The sequence below is a fragment of the Charadrius vociferus genome, unplaced genomic scaffold (assembly GCF_000708025.1).
Source record: "Charadrius vociferus isolate BGI_N301 unplaced genomic scaffold, ASM70802v2 scaffold711, whole genome shotgun sequence".
NCBI classification, from domain to species: Eukaryota; Metazoa; Chordata; class Aves; order Charadriiformes; family Charadriidae; genus Charadrius; species Charadrius vociferus.
This window is the reverse complement of record NW_009646852.1, coordinates 980662-999660: the sequence shown is the minus strand read 5'-3', so window position 1 is coordinate 999660 and position 18999 is coordinate 980662. Positions and strand designations below refer to the sequence as shown.

Sequence of the window (18999 nt, the reverse complement as noted above, 5' to 3'; positions counted from 1 at the left end):
GACCGTGTTGGAGATGGCACCCTGCAGCCATCCCTTCCCCCCGTCACAGGCCCAGCGAAAAGGGGACGGCCACCCTCAGTGCCGGCCACCTCCGCCCAGCGGCCACAGCAAGGGAGCGCCGGCACCCAAGGCAGGGGTTCCCCTGCCGAAGGCCGCAGGAGGCAGAGCTCCTCCAGGAACTGCTCCCAGCGCGGGTTGCATCAGCTGGAATTTGACAGCGGGGTGTGGTGTCGTAAATGGCTGCTCCTGGCTGATAATGCTTCTCATTAGCTCGAAGCCGACCTTCAACCTGTGTGGGTAATTGAGATTTAGCTCATCAGTTTGAGGTGAATGAGATACTTCTGGGTCCAGTTCTGATCAGTCCCATCCATGCTGGCCTCCCGAGAGAAAGGACCATCCAGGAAGGGGTGGGAGGGTATATCTTGGAGGGAGCCTCCTTCAGTGTAGTGAGTCAGAAATTCACGCTCCTCCTACCTTCTGACCACTACCGCCAATGATTCAGATTTTGTTGTTTCAGAGGGTCGGTGTTGTCCTCCCTTCTTTCTCCATCATCTTAATTTCTGCAGAATCTTTTTGCCATATGGCATGCGGACTTGCTAGCCTTGCGCCTCTCAGCCGCTTGCCTTTTTTTTTCCCATAAGGTGGATGATTGTAGGTTTCCTCAGTTCAAGCCAATTATTCTTCTGACCCCTTCTTTATTATAGATCCCAATTTCCTCTTTACAACTTGAGCTCTCTGATACAGTTTTGGTTCTTCCCCTGGAATCACAGCAGAGGGGTTTAGGTTAGACATTGAAGGAAAATATCTAATGGAAAAGGAGATTAAGCAGAATAGACTATGTGGAGAAAAACACGTTATCTTACTCATTGGAGACATTAAAGAATAAGTTAGGTTGATTGTTCTTAGAAATTACTGGGGTAGTACTGACCCTGCTGTGGTGTCGAGTGATTAGCTAACCGTTCAAGTTATTTCCAGGCATTCTGGTACTGTGAGGATGAGTTTGTTGTGCTGAAGTCATATAATAGCAGCCCGTATCTAATTTCAGCCTGTCCTTTTGTTATTTAGCGCAATGATCGCTGCCCCTGCTTCAGACCTGAAGAAGGGCTCATGTGCCGGCAGTTGACTCTGTTTCTTTTCTCATTTTATCAGCTGGTCTTATAAAAGCTAATTCTTCTTGTCTCTGATAAATGAGTCCCCTCCCTTTCCCTTCCTGTACAAGAAGTAGAATGAAGCAGTTGTTGTGACATCTGCCTTTAATGCTGGCAGGCTGTCAGCTGAGGAGCCTCGTGGTGACACTGCATTTTTGGTACTCTTCTCAGTTCAGGCAAGATGGGAAGCGGAGCTGCACAGAGCAGGTACCGCTGGTCCTACTGCCTCATTAGCGCTTCTCCTCAGAGAGCTGCAGGCAGCGTTTCAAGGCTGAATGTTATCCCGTCTCATGTATGCGTGTGGATGGGAGGGGGCAGTGAGGTACTGTGCTGGTGAACAAGGCAGATCCCCCCAGCTCCCCCGAGTCCCAGCTCTGCTCTAGTTTCTTGGTGTGTTCCAAAAGGACATTAAGGTAGGTAGCTAAAATCTCAACAAGGAGTTTTTTTTTCCTCTTACCAAACAGTACGCTCAGCTGCATGTTTTCAGCAGGGAGAGTTTTGTAATGTACAGTGAGAGACTGGAGCTGTACCTCAACACGACCTTAATACTCCTCCTTGTCCAATAAGTCATTTTGAAGAGCTGTGTTCCCACTCCAACAAGCTCTCTCTGCAGCAAATGGTCTGGGAGCCCTGATGAATGTAATGCAGATGTAAATATAAAGGATGGTTCAGCTGTGGCCTAAGCAAGTGCAAATTCCTTGACCTCCATGGAATTGCCTCTGTTTACATAAAAGAGGGTAAAATTTGGCTTTGTAGTCTAAGTGGTGGCATTTTAAGCAGCTGAGCTGTCAGCGAAGACTATTGTCTTTGGTTTGTTCTTGATCTTATAAAATGTGTATCTAATAAAATAGTTCTACAACGATATGAAACGTGCACTCTCCACAAGAAGTACTACATGGCAGATTGACTTTCTTGGTGATTTCTGTTTAAATTTGAGTTCTAAATGCATAAAGATGAATGAATCAATAACTGAACTGACTAGCTACAGAGCTAGCGGAAGAGGCATGTTCTGTTACTTCAGGGTACTCACAACAATTTACGTTGTGTTTATCTTTCTTGACCTTTACATTTGACATGTAGTTTTTTTTCTTTTATTTTTGCTCAGATTAAAAAAAAAAAAAGCCAAAACAAAAACCCCAAACAAAATAGGATGAAAGCCTAGCCAGGATAGTTACAGGCGGAGGGAGGTTAATTTCTAAATTGTTGTAAGTTTTAATAAATCAAAGTTTATAGCAGAAAGGAGGATGCATGTGTTTTTGCTTATCTGAAACAAAGGTGAAAAAAATGGTCTTTACTTTAAACCTTCTGAATCAGCCAAGGTTACTTCAAAACAAACCTTTTCCCCTCGTTGTATAGGAATCTCAAACTAAGCTACTATAACAAATAGATTTACTCAGTGCACACGTATCTTCAAAGAAGTAAAATGTTTTCAAGAAAAATTGAATAGGTCAATAAGTGCTGTTAGGTCTTTGTAGTGTAGAGATAGCGAACAGCTGTGCTCGGTTTATTCCCATGCACTTGGAAGCACAACTGTGGTGAAGTCCCATCCTACCAGCACATTGAAAACAGTCATTTGTCTTTGACTCCAGCTAGGATTTCTGAGCTACTGACACTTCTGGTTAACTTTGAACTTCAATTTTTAAATTTTAAAATGCATAACTTGCTGGGAATCTCACCAGGATATGCTGGGTAATTTTTGGCTTGGCATAAGGAAGTTTCGATCCCTGCGTTAAAATAGGAGCATCATTGTTCTCCTGAAACCACTTCCCAGCAGTAGACTGTGCTGGCAGCAAGATCAGTCATTATCTTTAAAATATTCAATAAGCGCAGTATTCTGATGTGGTTACGTTACGGCGTTTGATTCAACTTTTTTGCTACAAGGCTTGACAAAGGTTGGTATTATTTCCCAGGTATAAAGTTGTTTATAAGCTATGATAAGGAAAAACAAAATAGTGCTTTTGTTTTTTTCCTTGCTTCCCTTTGAAGTGAATAGCCAGAAGAGAGTCTGTCTAAAGGCAAAATCTTTTTAACACTTTGCAGGCCACTTTGTCACACTGGTGCCCGTTAGTGCAGACTTTGGGATGCAACTGGAGCAGAGTCCCTCTTGCCCGGAGGGAGTAGTCCTACCTGGCTACCAGCTTGGGTGTGCTCCTGGAGCCAGCCTGGCTGCAGTTGTCTGTCAGGAGACCAGGATTTGAGCAATCTATCTTTTATATCTTTTATAACTAGCGAGGTCTGGTTTGCAGAGTCTTCCTGATACTCGTATCTTACAGATGCATCCTGGCAAATCTGACTGGCGGTTTTAAGGCAGGAGTGCCCCGGCCCTGGTGGCAGAGCACACGTGCTCTGTGCAAAGCCCGGCACCTTGGCTGAAACTGCTGATCAGAGTAGGTTGGGAATAAGGCGCCGGACTGGGAACTGGAGAGGCTGAGGCCGCCCTGCATTCCTTTCTGCTGAGCCTGCTCTGGCTGGTAACCTCTGGTGCTGGAACAGGGCGGGCGGCTGGGATGGCACCATCAGAAACCGCTGCAGCCAGAGCTTGTCTCCAGAGCTCTGAGCAACTCATTTGGCCTCAGCCTCCAAGTGAAAGCAGTGATGCTGACCCACGCAGAGGTGGAGGCGAGGGGAAAGCGGGGAAGGAATTGCGTCACTACTCATTTTAGAATGCTCTGGGGCATCCAAAATGTCTTTTTGGCCTCAAAACCAGAGCAGTCCTGCTGCAGAGCCCTTGAGAGTGAACAGGCACTTCACAGGTCACAGGTTTCAGTGAAAAGTTGCATGCTTTATTCCCAGTACAGGATGAAGCAGAACTGCTCCTCTTTCTGCAGAAAAGCTTGCTCCCATGGTAGTCTGGGATTACCAGTAAAACAGCTTATCTGAGGAGATCCTGTGAAAATCCGCTCCTTAGCAAAACTTGGGTGTTCCTGCAAGCTGCTCATTGTTTCAAGATGTCATTCCCTTGTGCAGGGAGAGGAAATGGAGTAGGGGAAGGAGTCAGCACAGATCCAAGTTGATGCTTGGGGTTCCCAGGATGCCTCCGGATGATACCAATGGGGATGAGAGCTGTGGGGCCAGATGCCCGGCACTGACTTCCTGCCAGGGCCTCCCTGCGGCTGGTTTTACCCGCTCTGTGTTTGCTGCTTGTGCTGCTATGAGTGTTGCAGAAGGCTTTTTGGATTTGTGCCTTTCTGACTGCCATACCTAATCTCTTCTTCCTTGTCCCTTCTAATCCCCCCCTATCCCGTCGGCTGCTCTTCATGCCTCCAGTCCTTCCCCTTGCAGTCTGACTGCAACCTTTGTTTTGCCCAGACCCCAGTCTGGGTTCATTTCCAGTGTCTTTTCTGACCGCGTTTCTGCTCCCTGCCTTCTTAGTGTTAGCTAGTTTATCCACCACCTGATCTTCTTTTCCCTAGTCTCTGCTCCAGCCTGTTTCACACAGTCCTCCTACTCCCTTCTCTGACTTAATCCACCCTCCTGCGATCCTTTCCAAATCTGCTGCTTCCAAGAGGCCTACAGCCTTCATCCTCCCCCGTTTAGCAGTGGCCTCTGAAGCTGGCAGGGTTAGGTTGCTCTTGCTCGGCTTTCTGGAGTGCTCTTCTCCACCCAGAGAGTATTTAAGATGGATAGAAAGCTGCAGAGCTTGGATTTAACCTCCTGCACCCCTAGCAATACCACTGGGTGGAAGAATACTTGCCTATACAGAGCGTCATTTGAGTGTGTTTGCAGAGCAGTACCAGGATGTTCCTGAGTGTTTGTGCTGTGTGAGATGTGTCGCTGCCAGGAAGGGTGCCAGTTACTCCCCTCTAGTGGCCAAGCTGGCCTGCTGGCACCTTCCCATCCCCAAGCCTGCCTGGGGGCTCAGTCCCTGGGGAGCTTTATTCCTAGTAAAAAGGAAAGGATCTGGCAGCGCTGATGTACTTTGCTACTCCTTTAAAACTTATGAAGGTGACTGAATGAATGATAAGCTCGTGTATTTATCTGTTGTTTCCACAGGGCTCAGGTGTGATTAAAGCAGGTTTTGCAGGCGATCAAATACCGAAATACTGCTTTCCAAACTAGTAAGTATTCTGCTGGTCTTGATAAGTTCTTATTACTGTGTACCAGTTCTGTGATATGTAGACGGGAAGAATGGTCCAATTTTCTAACTGGAGAAATGAGTTACTCTTTTTCTGCCTGCTGCACAGAAGGACCAGGGAGAGGGGATCTCTGCTATTAAGCACTTCGAGATTTTCTGGGCGGGCATGAAAGATTACATCACTTTGATAGGGTCAACACCCAACCAAAGCTGTAGGATCCTTTAGTCTTGAGACATTAGGAAAAGAACTGGGAAAAAGACAATGTTGGGATGAGAGGTGTGAAGACCTGTGTATTTTTTTTCATTGGAAGTTTTCTAAGAGTTTTGCTGAAAGAAGGACTGCTGGGTCAGGAACTCTGAATAGTCACTGGCTTTTATTTTCAATGGTGTGGGGGTTTAATGAGTGTGTTTGTGTTATGAGCAATGTGTTCTGTATGCTGAGGTGGGGTATGGGACTATATATGTCTAATCTGAGAAGCCTACCTGAGGTCAGGGAACATCATGTGGATCTGTCAGCTCAGACCATTGCTCAGTCTAGCCATGTTCACCTCGGGCGCTGTTGGAACAAATAAGTCCTGAATCATCAAGGAAAGTGTGGCCAGACTCACCTGGCTTATGTCCTGCCAATTCAGAACTGTTTACGACCTGTTCCCTTCACCTCTGATTCTGAGAGTAGCTCAGAGCAAATGTGGGTCTGTCTGCACCTAGTAGTGCCCCCAGATTTGCCGATTGTTTTCGAAAGTACTGGTTAGGACAGAGAGGAACACGGAGTAGTTAATCCTTGGGTGCATCTGGGCTCTCTCTGTAGAAGCATTCATACTCTTGCTTCTGTTCCAGCGTGGGCAGACCAAAGCATGTTCGTGTTATGGCTGGTGCTTTAGAAGGGGACATTTTCATTGGCCCGAAGGCAGAGGTAAGAAAACCTGTATACTGCACTTTTCCATATATCTCGGTATGCTGCTGTAAGGAAGGGCTGTAGCAATTGTGCTCAAAAGGGCTGTAGTTCCTTGATATCAGCATATAGAGCTGAAGAGCAGAATAGATTGTTGCTTTTAAGTGTGTCCAAGGTGGAGTGGGAAGCTTCATTAAATTCTTGTACCAGTCTGCTGACCACAGACTTTTTTCCAAGTCTTTCTGTATCTCTCCTTTTTTTTTTTTCTAGGCTACTTCTAAGTCTGTATGGTTACATCCCCATCTTTTTGACTGGGAACTTTAGAAATGGACCCTACTTGGTTGCCTTTTATCTCCCTGGTGTGGACAAGAAGCTTGCTTTCCACAGTCCTGCTTTTGTCAGCATGTAGTCATATAGTCTCACATTTCTCGTGAGCCCTCCAAACTATCTTTCCGAATACCACCCTGTTATGTGTTATATCATGACTGAGCTTGTAGAACAACGATACCATTTGATAGGTGTCCGTATGTTGGCTTGAAAAGTGTTAGAATGGAATGTGGTCTGCAAATGCCAGACTTTCCTACCTGGTATAAAAAGGCCTCGTTTAATCTTGTGGATACTTCTCTGGGAGAGATGTTTGTGATTAATGTTCTTTTTTTTTTTTTCCCTTTATGCTAGACATAAATTGTCTTTTAGTGGAATCAAAAAGTGTGTCTGACATTAAATGATAGTCATGGTGCTCAGAAATGTGACTGTTTGAGTCTGATAGGTATGCTCTATTGTCCCTTCTGTTTTCTCAGGAGCACAGAGGTCTCCTCTCGATCCGATACCCGATGGAGCATGGCATAGTGAAGGACTGGAACGACATGGAGCGCATTTGGCAGTATGTGTATTCAAAAGACCAGCTTCAGACATTCTCAGAGGAGGTGAGATACCTCATTTTGTAATGGCACAGGCATCATTCAATGTGTATATAAGGCCAAGAGTCTTGGAACTCCAGGGAAGATTTGGGACTCTTCCTTTGCTTTTCTTCCTAAATGTGTCTGTTGTTAAATTAGGCTCTTTCAGGAGATATTGCACAAGAAGCATCCAAGCAGAATTCCTCCCCAGATCTAATGTTCTGGCCTGACTGAAAATCTGACTTTCAGATTTTGTTATTCATGCTCTCTCTAATGATTCTGCTCTAGGCCAAGTGCTTCTAACTTTTCCTGTTCTGCCTGTGCATCAAGCATATCCACTTAGCAGTGACATGATTTGAAGTGAGGAAGGAGAAAACCACAATCCTGTGGTCTGGAAGGAGCTGACCAAAAAATTATGAAATGACTGAGAGCAATAGGTTGTATAAGTGAAGTAGGAATATTTTGCCTGTTTGTGCTAAGAGCATATGCCTTCACCCTTTCTTAGGGTCTGTGTATTTTGGCTAATCTGGCTGACTGAGAGTCACTTTGTTTATCCTTCACAGAACAGGGTCACTCACAAAGTAGATTTCCTAACACTTCTTTGTAACTAGACCAGAACCCTACTGGTCTTGCAACTGAATAGGAGTTATTCACAGTCTAATACAGCTCAGTAGCTGAAATTATTCCCTTCTACCTGTCCTCTTGCACCAGCGGTTCCTAAAGTGAATAAATAAGCAGAAATTTTCAGGAACACATGTCTAGCTGCCTCCTGGTTATTGCAGCACAGCTCCTTGTTTTCTTTACCAGCATCCTGTACTGCTGACAGAAGCACCCCTAAACCCACGCAAGAACAGAGAGCGTGCTGCTGAGGTGTTTTTTGAGACCTTCAATGTGCCAGCGCTATTCATCTCCATGCAAGCTGTGCTTAGCCTGTAAGTGTCTTTCATATTTGGTTTGGGCTTGTGAAATGTTGCTATGAAATCCACTTTTTCAGAAACAAAAAAAAAATCCAACGTGGAAGACCACGGTGATGTCTGACTTATCCCCTTTTTGAGCAAGAACTTATTACAGAAATTAAAATTGAATTTCAGGTGTTTACAGGAATTTTCTGAACTATGATGAGAACCAGTTTTGGGGTTGTTTTTTTTTAGCCCCTGTTCACGTGACATCTCTGCTCCCTGAGTTGAGCTTGGATGTGCTGCATGCTTGGGGTCACTTTGAATTGCTTGTTCTGACTTGGTTATTTGCCTCTTTGCTAGCTACGCAACTGGGAGGACTACAGGAGTGGTGCTGGACTCCGGGGATGGCGTTACCCATGCGGTTCCCATCTATGAAGGCTTTGCCATGCCTCACTCCATCATGCGGATTGACATTGCTGGCCGTGATGTCTCACGCTTCCTGCGTCTCTATCTCCGGAAGGAAGGCTATGACTTCCACACAACCTCTGAGTTTGAGATTGTCAAGACCATCAAGGAGGTGATGCACTGTCTGTTTCTGTCTTAATTCAAGAAGGGAATTCTGCCCAAGGGAAGTTGTGACTTGTGAAATCTAGTGGGAAGTGCCAGCCTACCTAGCTCTGCACCTCATTCCTCTATCTGCCTGAGGGAGGCTAGGGCCACTAAGATCAGTAAAGGACTGGAGCATCTCTCATATCAGGAAAGGCTGAGAGAGCTGGGACTGTTGAGCCACGAGAAAAGAAGGTTGGGGAGGATCTCATCAATGTATATAGGTGTCTGAAGGGAGGGTGCAAAGAAAACAGAGGCAGGCTCATTTCAGTGGTGTCCAGTGGCAGGACAAGAGGCATAAACTGAAGCACAGGAGGTTCTGTCTGAACATAATCTCTTTTACTGTGAGGGTGACCAAGCACTGGTACAGGCTGTCCAGAGAGTTGTGGAGTCTCCATCCTTGGTGATATTCAAAAGCCATCTGGACATGGTCTTGAGCAGCCAGTTCCATGTGACACTGCTTGAACAAGGCGGGTGGACAAGTTGACTTCCAAGAGGTCCCTTGCAACCTCAACCATCCTGTATTCTGGGAGACTTAGAGTCAAGGTCACATCTAATACCTATTGAGGCACTGTTAACATGGAGATAAAGACAGAATCTGTTTTGCATTTATCTGTGCTGTGGTTTCTCAGGGTTTGATGATACCTTTCACTAGTGTTTGTTTACCCTTCAGGGCAAGGCTCTGTAAAATCCATGGCAGGCAGGGATCACGGGTGGGATATTGCAAGTTGCTTTCCCCTGCCTCCCTCTGTGAAAGAATTCACTTGCAGCATTCACGCTTACAAAAAATTCCCCTCTTTATAGGGTCTGCAGTGTTTAGTGACCTTAGAGTTATGCAGCAGTTTGGAAGGGCACGATTAAGACCCCTAGCAAAGCAGTTACGTTGGCTTCTGTTGTGTGCCAAGAGAGGAGAGAGGTGGGACAGCTTAGAGCTGGTGCCTGCTCACATCAGCTTTGCAGCATCGCCGTGTTCACAGAGACTGGTTGCTCTCCGATTTCAGCAAGGCTGAGACTCCAGGCTGCCTACGCATCCATGCCTTCAGTATATGGGGTCAGTCTTCAGATCAGTACTGGCTGTGACTTCTGTGTGCTAATGCCTGGCAGTTGCTGCCGTGCTGTGGGCCCCCATCACAAGCTATGGTTGCCACAGATAACTCTGGGCTGAGTCAGCAGCCTGTGCTATGGCTTGAGAGCGTTAGTGAGCTATTCTTGAGCCTGTGACCTACTGGCAAAGGACCACAGTGGAACTAGTTTGCTTGTTCTGCATGGCCATGGTTCGGTGTGGCTGTGCTGAAGGAGCAGTGCTTGTGCTTCGTGTCATGGTACAGCTGAATGGCTTTTGCGTGTTCCCTTGCAGGAGACTTCATAGGGTTGTAGGTTTTAACCCAGTAGCTGCTCTCTGTTCTACAAGAGTTGATTGCTGAATGGGAGAAGAAAACCTGACGTGCAGATACTGCAAACCGGAAGATCTAGTGGTCGGAGGCGTGCTGGAGAATTTCTTGCTTCAGAAGCACCCTGTTTTGTTGTACCAAGCATCAGTTGCAGTGCGATTGCAGTGACCTTATGGGACAAAGCAAGAGGCTTGTACTCTTCAGAAGTATACCTGTACTTTTCATAAATGGCCAAGGCTCCCTTTGCATCTTGGGTGGTGAAACTATTAAAGGGCATTGTGCTGACTGTTAAGTGCAAAGTCTTGCACCGGTGCAATCTTTTCTCTGGACTATATGCTTAGGGAAACAAAGAGCAGGAGAAAGTGAGCCAAGTCCTGCTTTGCATGCTGACTACCCTCACCAGTGAGACTGCCAAAGAAGAGAGGAAACAACCTGCTGTTCACTCTCCAAACCTACACCTTTTGCTTTATTTTAAGATTAATTTTAGGTGGGGATATGTGTGCCTGGACTTTGCAGTGAGATTTCCATTGATGCTAGTGCTGTTTGTCACTTGATTTGCAAATCTGAGGAGCTGAGTGTGGCTTCTTGTGTATGCAACTTTTGTGCCTCGGGAAAAGTTTGGATATGCAGTCTGAATGCACCATGGCAAGCACAAAGCTGAGATCCTGGACATGGGAGTTTCTCAGTCCCAAAAGCTGCTTGTGATCTGTTGTAGTCTGTCTGACTTCCGATTTTTGGGTTTTTTTTAAAAGGGGAAAAAAAATAGGAAAGAAATGTGGGGATGTTGAAGAGTTCACAGGAGAAATTACCTTAAAAGGGGAACCCTTACTTATATCTGCTTCACTGCAAACATTGTTCTCTGGTTTTTTGGCTTATTGTGAGGGCAGTCAAACACTGTAGCAGGTTGCCCAGAGAGGTTTGTAGATTCTCCACCTGTGGAGGTAATCCATACATGACTGGATGTGGTTTTGGGCAGCCGGCTGTAGCTGACCTGCCTGAGCCAAGGGGCTTGCACTAGATGATCTCGAGAGGCCACTTCCAACCTAAATGTTTTGGTGATTTTGTTTAGATTTTTTTTTTTAATCCCTAAATTATAAAAATTTGGAATAGCAAAGCCTACTGTGGAATGAAAAATATGGGGTGCTGGAGCAGTTTGAAAAATCAAAGTATTTTGTTTCCTGTAACATGAAATGCAGGTGGGCAATGGGAAGTGAGCAGCTTAGATCATGTTAAGAAATTTTTGCTGTTAGCTATTAGTTATCATTTATGTTGTTGAAAAGCAATAATGGACTTTGTTCACGCTCCTAATCTGTTGTGAAGTTACCTGAGTGCACCTTTATACAAGGTTAATGTCACTAAAGGTATTTCAGGTGCATGTTTTACTTTGCCCTACGGTAGGTTGGAAGCGCTCACAGGATAGTTACCCCATCTGCGCTAGAGGGATGTAACTTCTAAGCAGTAAGAGAGAGCTTGGAAGCAAGAGGTGAGCAGCAGCGAGAGGGGGTGTGAGCATCCTTGGTGTCTCTAATCATCACATGGAGCTGTAGCATGAATGATATTTTGCCTGATGTGAACCCAAAAGGTCTTTTCCCCAGTTCAAAATATTGTTGAAATTGCTCTCCCCAAAGGGATACATGATTTTGGTTGTTAGCGAGGAAGGTATTTTATCAGAGGCATTTGGGTTTACCCTTCTCATCTCCCTCTCCCTGACTCTTTCCTCTCCAGCGTGCCTGCTACCTGTCAATAAACCCCCAGAAGGATGAGACTCTGGAGACCGAGAAGGCTCAGTACTACCTGCCAGATGGAAGTACTATTGAGGTTTGTAAGGCCCACCCTTGGAGGATTCCTGATGTGAAGCACGGGGTTTCCAGAGTAGCCTTCTGCCTAGTGATGGGAAATTTAATGTGGTGTTAGGTGGGAGGGGATAATTTTTAAACGGTAGAACTCATCTCAGGCTGTTGACTGGGCAGTATAATTTTTACAGGAAGAAAATTTTATTATAAACCTCAAAACTTCCACTGGAAGTCCTGGGTAAGGACACAGTATGACCACGGGGACTCTGAGCTGTTTGAGTGCAGGCTCTGATCTAGCACATCTTTATGCAGATCGGGAACAGAGTGTGGGTAGTTTCAGCAGTGGTTTTGTATGTGACTTTTGTCCTGCCTAGAGGTGCAGAAACAATTGCTTTGAAGAGTGAGTAAGGAATACTCTTCAAAAAAGACTGAGCCCACTATGGAATTGTTGAAGGAGAGGAAATACAGGTCTTACTTCCAGCACCAGGGGTGGATCTGCTTCCTTTTCTGCTAGTGGCCTGCTGTGTTGGGGCTGAGCAAGTTTCTTCATCTTTCATCTGCAAAATGGAAATAGCACCTTTTCTAGGAGCAGTAGACCAAACTGATGTTCACTTGGGAGCTAGTGATGCAGCGCAAATGTCCAGGAAACTTTGTTGCTCTCAAGTTTCACCTAAGAAAGGCAGACCCAAACTGCAGACAGTGAACAGAGCCACACTGCTCTCTCTTTCCTTCTGTGATCCCTTGCAGATTGGCCCTGCCCGTTTTCGAGCCCCGGAGCTCCTGTTCCGGCCAGACCTGATAGGGGAGGAATGTGAAGGACTCCACGAGGTGCTCGTTTTTGCCATTCAAAAATCAGACATGGACCTGAGGCGAACGCTGTTCTCCAACATTGTGCTGTCTGGAGGCTCCACGCTTTTCAAAGGTTCCTACCTCTCCTCTTCTAGTGGGCTGTGACATACCTAATCTCTTGCCCCCTTCTCATGTGAAACTGGGAGGATAACTTAGATCACCCAACTTGTCCTGTGAGATAAGGACTGTGGGAACTCTGCTCTCTTGGGGTGTGGGGGGGTATTGTCTAATTTCCTGAGTCCTAGTCATACCCTTCTGGGTAAGCAAGACACCTCTGCCCGTGTATATCACTTCCTGGGCTTGGGGGCCTTTTATCTTTTTCCTCCTATCACTCTGCCTGAGTCAGGACTGAATAGCTCATTTCTGCTGCTCTGTTCAGGATAGTTGAGACTAGATGCCTGAAAGGCTCTTGCATCTCCTGAGGTTCCTTAGGTCCTTGGTACCTGAGAGAGTCTAACAGTCCTGGTACTGCAGGAAAGGTCAGCTGCATGTTTGCAGAAAACTTTCTACCCATCCCCTCAGGGCTGAGCTGGCCCCCATCCACTTAAAGATCTCCTCTGCCAGAACCTGTCAGCCTATTATCCACAGGTGGACATCTCCAGAGAAGTCCTGGTCTTCCCATTCAAACCCTGTTCCCCCATACAATTGGTCTGGACACAGGAGGAATGCCCAGGGAAGGAGGAGGGAACTGGCCCACCTGTGTTCCTGGCTAAAAATCTTGTTTGCTCATCTCAAGTTGCTGCTGAGGAATAACACCCATTGTGCCAGTGTTTGAGGTCCACCTGAGGGGGACAGAATCCTGTTATCTCACTGGCTGAGTTCTGTGCCTCTCCAAACTGGTCTCTCTGTGAGATCTGGAGTGGGATATTTGACTAGCACTGCATAGGACACGGACACATTGTTAGTAGATGGAACTTGGGATTTTGCTGAGGGACTCAGACTACACATTTTCTGTCTTGTGTAGGCTTTGGTGACAGGCTGTTGAGTGAAGTGAAGAAACTAGCTCCGAAGGACGTTAAAATAAGGGTAGGAGCCGTATCTTTTGTGTTTGTCACTTACTGTGTGTGTTTTTCTGTGGCCTTTAAAGAACCACGCTGAGAGTCCAGCTGTCACTTGCTTCAAAACCGAAACAGCTTTCCTGAGACAGCCCAACAGTATTTGCTGTTGTGATGAAAACCTGAAAACCCGTTTGGTTTCACCACAGAGAAGGTGGCTCCTCTGACAACATGACCCCTGTCCATGGTGGCTATTTTGGGGCCAGGGGGAGGCAGGTGTTGCTGGGTGTCTTTCTAGTGGGAGAGATCATACCTGTGTTTGTCAACTGTAGTGAAACGGGGGCAGCATGGCAGGAGGAGCACACTGGAGCTTGGGAAGGTACTGACTCATTCTCTCTTTCTCGCAGATATCAGCTCCTCAGGAGAGATTGTATTCCACGTGGATTGGGTATGTCCTGCACAGTGACAGGTCTTGCTGTGGGATGAGGGCTGGGGAGGCGCAGTCTGGCACTCGCGCTGTTGTCCCCTCTGGTGCGGTGTGTCGGGAGGGTTTCATCATTCAGCTGCGCAGCGCTCAGTGTGGTTACTGAGCCTGACTCCATCTGCACTGCCAGCCCCTTGGCCCTTTCCGTCCTTAAGGGACCTGCAGGACCTGGTGATTTTCCTTGTCTTACCAGCCTTAACGTCCAAACTAAGGTAGAACAAGCTCACAGGTAGTATGTTTCTTAGGGCAGAGGCTCTAGGTACATTCTCCCCCTTGTGTATGTCTTTGCTGCAGATCAGGAGAACTAAACTCTGCTTCACGATTCTAGAAAGTGAGACCAGATCCCGTCTGACGAGCAGCAATCAGCAGGTCGTTTGGGACAGGGTGGCTGGTACCAGGTTCTGTAGCGCTGGCACATTTGAGGCTAACAGGAGGGGAAGTGACTGTCCAGAGGGCATTTCTGTTGCAGATAACTGGAGCCTCAGCACCTTTCTGACATGGGGGAAGTGTCATGCAGTAGAAACTGCTCATCTCTGCAGAGATAGGATGAGAGTGCCCCCAACATTTTCCTTTAACCCGTAATACGCCTGTCTCTCCCCAGTGGCTCTATCCTTGCCTCACTGGACACCTTTAAGAAAATGTGGGTTTCGAAAAAGGAATATGAAGAAGACGGAGCTCGTGCCATCCAACGAAAAAGCTTCTAGCCCCGGGACCTGTCCTCAGTCTCCTCCGAAGACTCACTTCAGTTCTAAACTCGCTTTTCTGAGTCCGAGTGTCTGAGAGCTGCCTGTGTGTGTGTGTGTGCGCCAGCATGCCCCGATGTCACTGAGCAAAGACGACAGCAGCAGGAGGGTTGTATTAGTACTACTAACTTCTTATTTTTTTTTATTTTATTTTTGTTGGGTTTTTTTAAATGGAAAGGAGAAAATACCAGTCTGAAGTTCTCCAGAATGGCCCATTCCTTTTTCATTTCAGTCCCTTAATTTCTGTATTGCAATCACATTTGTCACTGTAAAACAAAACAAGCAAGCAAAAACAAAGGGAACAGCTTATAGAAACCGCCTAGCAAGCCAGAAGGGAGACAACCACTGCAGACTGCTCACGCAGGCTTTAGCCAGCCCGGCTGCGACGCCTGGATTGTCTGGAAACACATAGCTGAGGCCCCATAGCTACTTTCTTCTTCAGCAGTGTCTCCACCATCAGTAGTTTTTTGAAGTTGTTTTTAATATATTTTTTATTAAGAGAGAGCACATTCTCAACAGTTAGGCCCATTTGCCCCCACTGGTTTTGGTGTGTGAGTGCGTGTATGCGTGTGAAACTTCTTAGCCTGATGTGTGGGTCTGCACCGCAGCTGGAGAAGTTGGTGATAGGACTTAGTTTGTATTGCATGGAGTAGAACAAAGCAAATCTAATCAGCTATCATTGTACTAGACGGTTATTCTCTCGTACCTTGTTTTAAATACCTTTTCTCCTCTGGAAGCAAGTGCCCCAGAATGGGGGTGAAGGCACTTGTGTGTTTCCCCCTCAACCTGCCAAGATTTACAGTGCTAAGTTCTCATGTTCTTTCTCTGTAAGAGTTGAGGCTGTTTCCCCCCTTTCTGCCATGTCAGGGCAAAGGGAGCATGTATTCGCAGCCAGGCATAACTCTTGTGTACTTTATCCATTCTGGGGCAAAATAATAATTGGAAAGGTGCATTGTAATGTAAGAATTGTTTTATTTATTGAAATGTCTGAGGATATCTCAAATACTGACCACAGCACCTGGGAATTATGCTTTGGGTCTTCTTTGAACACCTGTTACCCAGCTCTCCGTTGTTCGATGCTAACACTATTCACAGCGCACGTGCTTAGCGGAACAGCCAGCCAGCCCTGCGACACCACCCGGTAACTGCTCTTTAGGGAGTCGCGCTGTTCTCTATGAATACACTAAATGAGAGGACAATAAACTGTAGCAGGATGTTGGTGTGAGCAGCAGGTTTGTGGGCAGGAGGCTGTCGCGATGGCTGTGTTGGGCTGTACTGCGCATGCCTCGCTGCTCACCTGGTGGCTGCTTTGCTTCTGCTTTTACAGCCGTGGGCAGGCCTGCAGACCCGCTTGTGTTGGGCTGTGCCACTGTTTCCCCTTTAGGTTTTCTTATGCATTATTTGGTGCTTGCCCACCTCCCTGTCAATTTTCTGCGGTAGCTGTGGAGCTGGAGTTGCTCGGTGGTAGTTCCTGCCTGTTCCCCTCCTTTCTGTTCATTGCCACACATCACCTCGGGGTCACTCTCAGGTGCAGAGATGGGGTAAGAGCTGAGGGGCTGCTGCAGCCCTGCTGCCAGCCTGCTGCAGAGGCGTGACAAAAGCTGGTGCATCGCCCCAGCAGACGAGAATGTAAGCAGCAGCGTGTTGCCCCTGCGGGAACCACGCTCTGGGCACTCAGCACTGGGCGCAGAGAGGCTGCAGGCGGGTGGTGGTCTCTTCCCAGCTGAGGCCGGGCTGCTTGTTCACCTATCCCCATCAGAGCAGACTTTTTTTTAAGCAAGAACCTGTCAGGTAGAAAAGAGCTGTCAATGCTCAGCCTTGTTCTGCTGAAAAAAAAAAAAAAACAAAAAACCACCTCAGTTGCGTTCTTGCTGGTTTGCTGCAGCGTGCAGAGGGGAAGAAGCAAACCCCTCTGGGTTCACCCGGGCAGTGCCCCTCCTCTCCTCCTCCCCCTCCCAGCCCCTCTGCTGGCCTTGCAGAAGCAGCAGCGCTCCGTTTTGTAACCTGCAGTGACCGGACAGAAAGGTGCCGTCTCCAATCTAGCGTTTGTTTGATCTGCCTGACTGTTCCCTCGCACACTGTCCAAACCATGTTGCCTGGTGGTGCCCAGCGTACTTAAATAAAGTCATTCATATACAATCCTCCAGCCTCCTGGCCTCATCTTCCCCCATTTGCATTTTTAAGGAGGTAACTTGTGTTCTTCTCTTGCCTATGCAGAATTGTTGCTGGCCAGCGTCTGCACAGAGACACCATCTCTGGGCCAGGATTGCCTTCCTGACCTGGGTTGAGCAGAGGGTGGAGAGTCCTGGGCTGCAGCTGTGGTCTGCACTGGTGGTGCCCAAAGCGACTTTTCTTCTCAGCAACCATTATATATTCTGGGCCAAGGGCAGCTGAGGCATAGAGAAGCTGTGAGGGAGGGCTGGTGCAGGCAGCGAGGGCAGCTCTGGCTGAGTGAGGGCGATGGCAGTGATGCCGCTGTCAGTGTGAGAAGAGCTGGTGCCAGCCCAGGCGCTCGCTGAGAACTAACATAGCAAGCTTTGCTCCCAGGGCAGGCGTGGGAAGATGGCACAGCGCCCAGGCCAGCAACTGTCCCCAGCCTTGTCCCCCAAAGCTGAAGGAACAGGACAGTCTAGTCCCTGAGGCCTCCCAAAGCAGCAGGGGTAAGTGCTGATCCTCTCTGCCCCCTGCAGAAACAGCACATGGTTTTGCTGGAGAGGAACGGGCCCTTTTTCTCTGATACAACCAGAGTTGTGGCCCTGCAGCACTGCATGAACCCAGCCAGGTTAGATCCACCTGCGAGAAAAAAATCACTGAGCCATACAGAAAAGATCAACTTTAATTTATGAAATGAAGAATCATTCTCAAACTTTGTTAGAAGTTGCACAAATAACTTATGATTGAACCATCAAGAGCTACAGAAGCCTCGCGGCGGGAACGTCTTGGTCCAAGACAGAAGGCAGCTGTGTCCTGAGGCAAGGTGGCAGTTTCGTGGGCTGAGACCCCAGAGGGAACCTGGCCCTAAATCAGGAACACCACGCCCCTAAGCACACTGCAGCCTTCAAACGCTGCCTGCACACCCCCTCCTCCTGCAAGGGACGCGCAGGGCAGAGCTCTGCTTTGGCACATGTCTTCTGCCTGTCCCCAGCCAGGTTCCAGGGACTGAGGAGACACTCCCTCACCTCAGGGATCCCTTTGGTGACTACCTGCCCAATCTGCTCCCAGCCCGAACCAGGGAAACCAAATCACCTGCTCTCCTCCTCAGGTCTATGGCTCAGCAGCCAGAGGAGATGACCGAACTCTGGGGCACTATTTTAAGCGGAGAGGAGCCAACGTGTCTGTCTCTGTCCACAGAGGTAAAATCTCAACCCTGTGACTGCCCACCATTGTGTCACAGAGGCTCCTAAGAGGAATTGAAGGCACAAAAGCAAGACCTGGTGTCTCCTCCAGGCTGTGCTCTCCCCCTGCGAGAGGGGAAGGCGCCAGGCTGCCTCACTGGGTCACCTGGGACAGCCCTGGGCAGGGAGGCACCTCACACGTCTGGGTTAGGGGTTGGTTCCCTGACCACAGCCCCAGCCACTGTGGAGGGGGCTCACAGTACAGCTGTGGGACAGCGCTGATGGGAAGGGGCTGTGGAGGGGAGAGGACGGATAAACACAGGCAATGGGATGCCAGATGAGATGTTCCAGCTCAAGGCTCCAAGCTGAGTTCAAGCCCAGCACCTTTCCCAGCCCAGCAACAACTCCTTCTGCAAGGCCACGGAGAAGGGAGCCTCAGCATAAAACAAGCAGAGCCGGCAGACGCTGGCTGTGCAGGATATTGTCCTGGGAACAAGAAATGCCTAAGAACGGATTTGGTCCAAGAACCGCAGCACTGTATGTGGGACAGGTTGTACCAGCTACTGGGAAAGGCCTTCAGGGTCCTCCCATCCCTGCTCCTGCTGTCCTGAAATCACCTCCTTGGTCACTCGGTCCCTCGGGAGCCTCCCACTCCACTCCCCAAAGCTGCAGGGCTCTAGCAAGGAAGGTGTCCCTATGCGGTCCCCTCCTGCTCAGCCGGAGAGGCTGCAGTTCCCCAGGGCCATGACCAGGTCAGAGGACTGCACTGGAGACGTGGCTGTCCCCAGCACACACTGCAGCCCAGCACCTCCCTGCTGGGATGAGCAGCCCCCTGCTCCCTGGGACAGGCCAGGGTAAAGTGCTCTTGCTCCTGTGGCCAAGCGATCTAT

The 18999-nt window shown here is 48.0% G+C and overlaps 1 protein-coding gene across 1 annotated transcript; it reads left to right on the top strand.

Annotated features, from left to right (window-relative positions):
• The first annotated feature begins 5145 nt into the window (after positions 1 to 5145).
• Positions 5146 to 15211, top strand: LOC104294623 (alpha-centractin). The gene is made up of 11 exons (XM_009894246.1): positions 5146 to 5206; positions 6061 to 6136; positions 6916 to 7041; positions 7822 to 7946; positions 8274 to 8490; positions 11636 to 11728; positions 12451 to 12625; positions 13517 to 13578; positions 13955 to 13995; positions 14633 to 14971; positions 15201 to 15211. Exons 2-10 carry the CDS (start codon positions 6089 to 6091, stop codon positions 14733 to 14735), a joined length of 990 nt encoding a protein of 329 aa, XP_009892548.1. The 5' UTR covers positions 5146 to 5206; positions 6061 to 6088; the 3' UTR covers positions 14736 to 14971; positions 15201 to 15211.
• The last annotated feature ends 3788 nt before the right edge of the window (positions 15212 to 18999 follow it).

Bases quoted from the DNA above. Each gene is read 5' to 3' on its own strand.
- LOC104294623 (XM_009894246.1), top strand. From the start codon at position 6,089: ATGGCTGGTGCTTTAGAAGGGGACATTTTCATTGGCCCGAAGGCAGAG. The intron at 7,947-8,273 runs GTAAGTGTCTTT...CCTCTTTGCTAG, and splicing joins ATGCAAGCTGTGCTTAGCCT to CTACGCAACTGGGAGGACTA. The intron at 12,626-13,516 runs GTTCCTACCTCT...TGTCTTGTGTAG, and splicing joins AGGCTCCACGCTTTTCAAAG to GCTTTGGTGACAGGCTGTTG.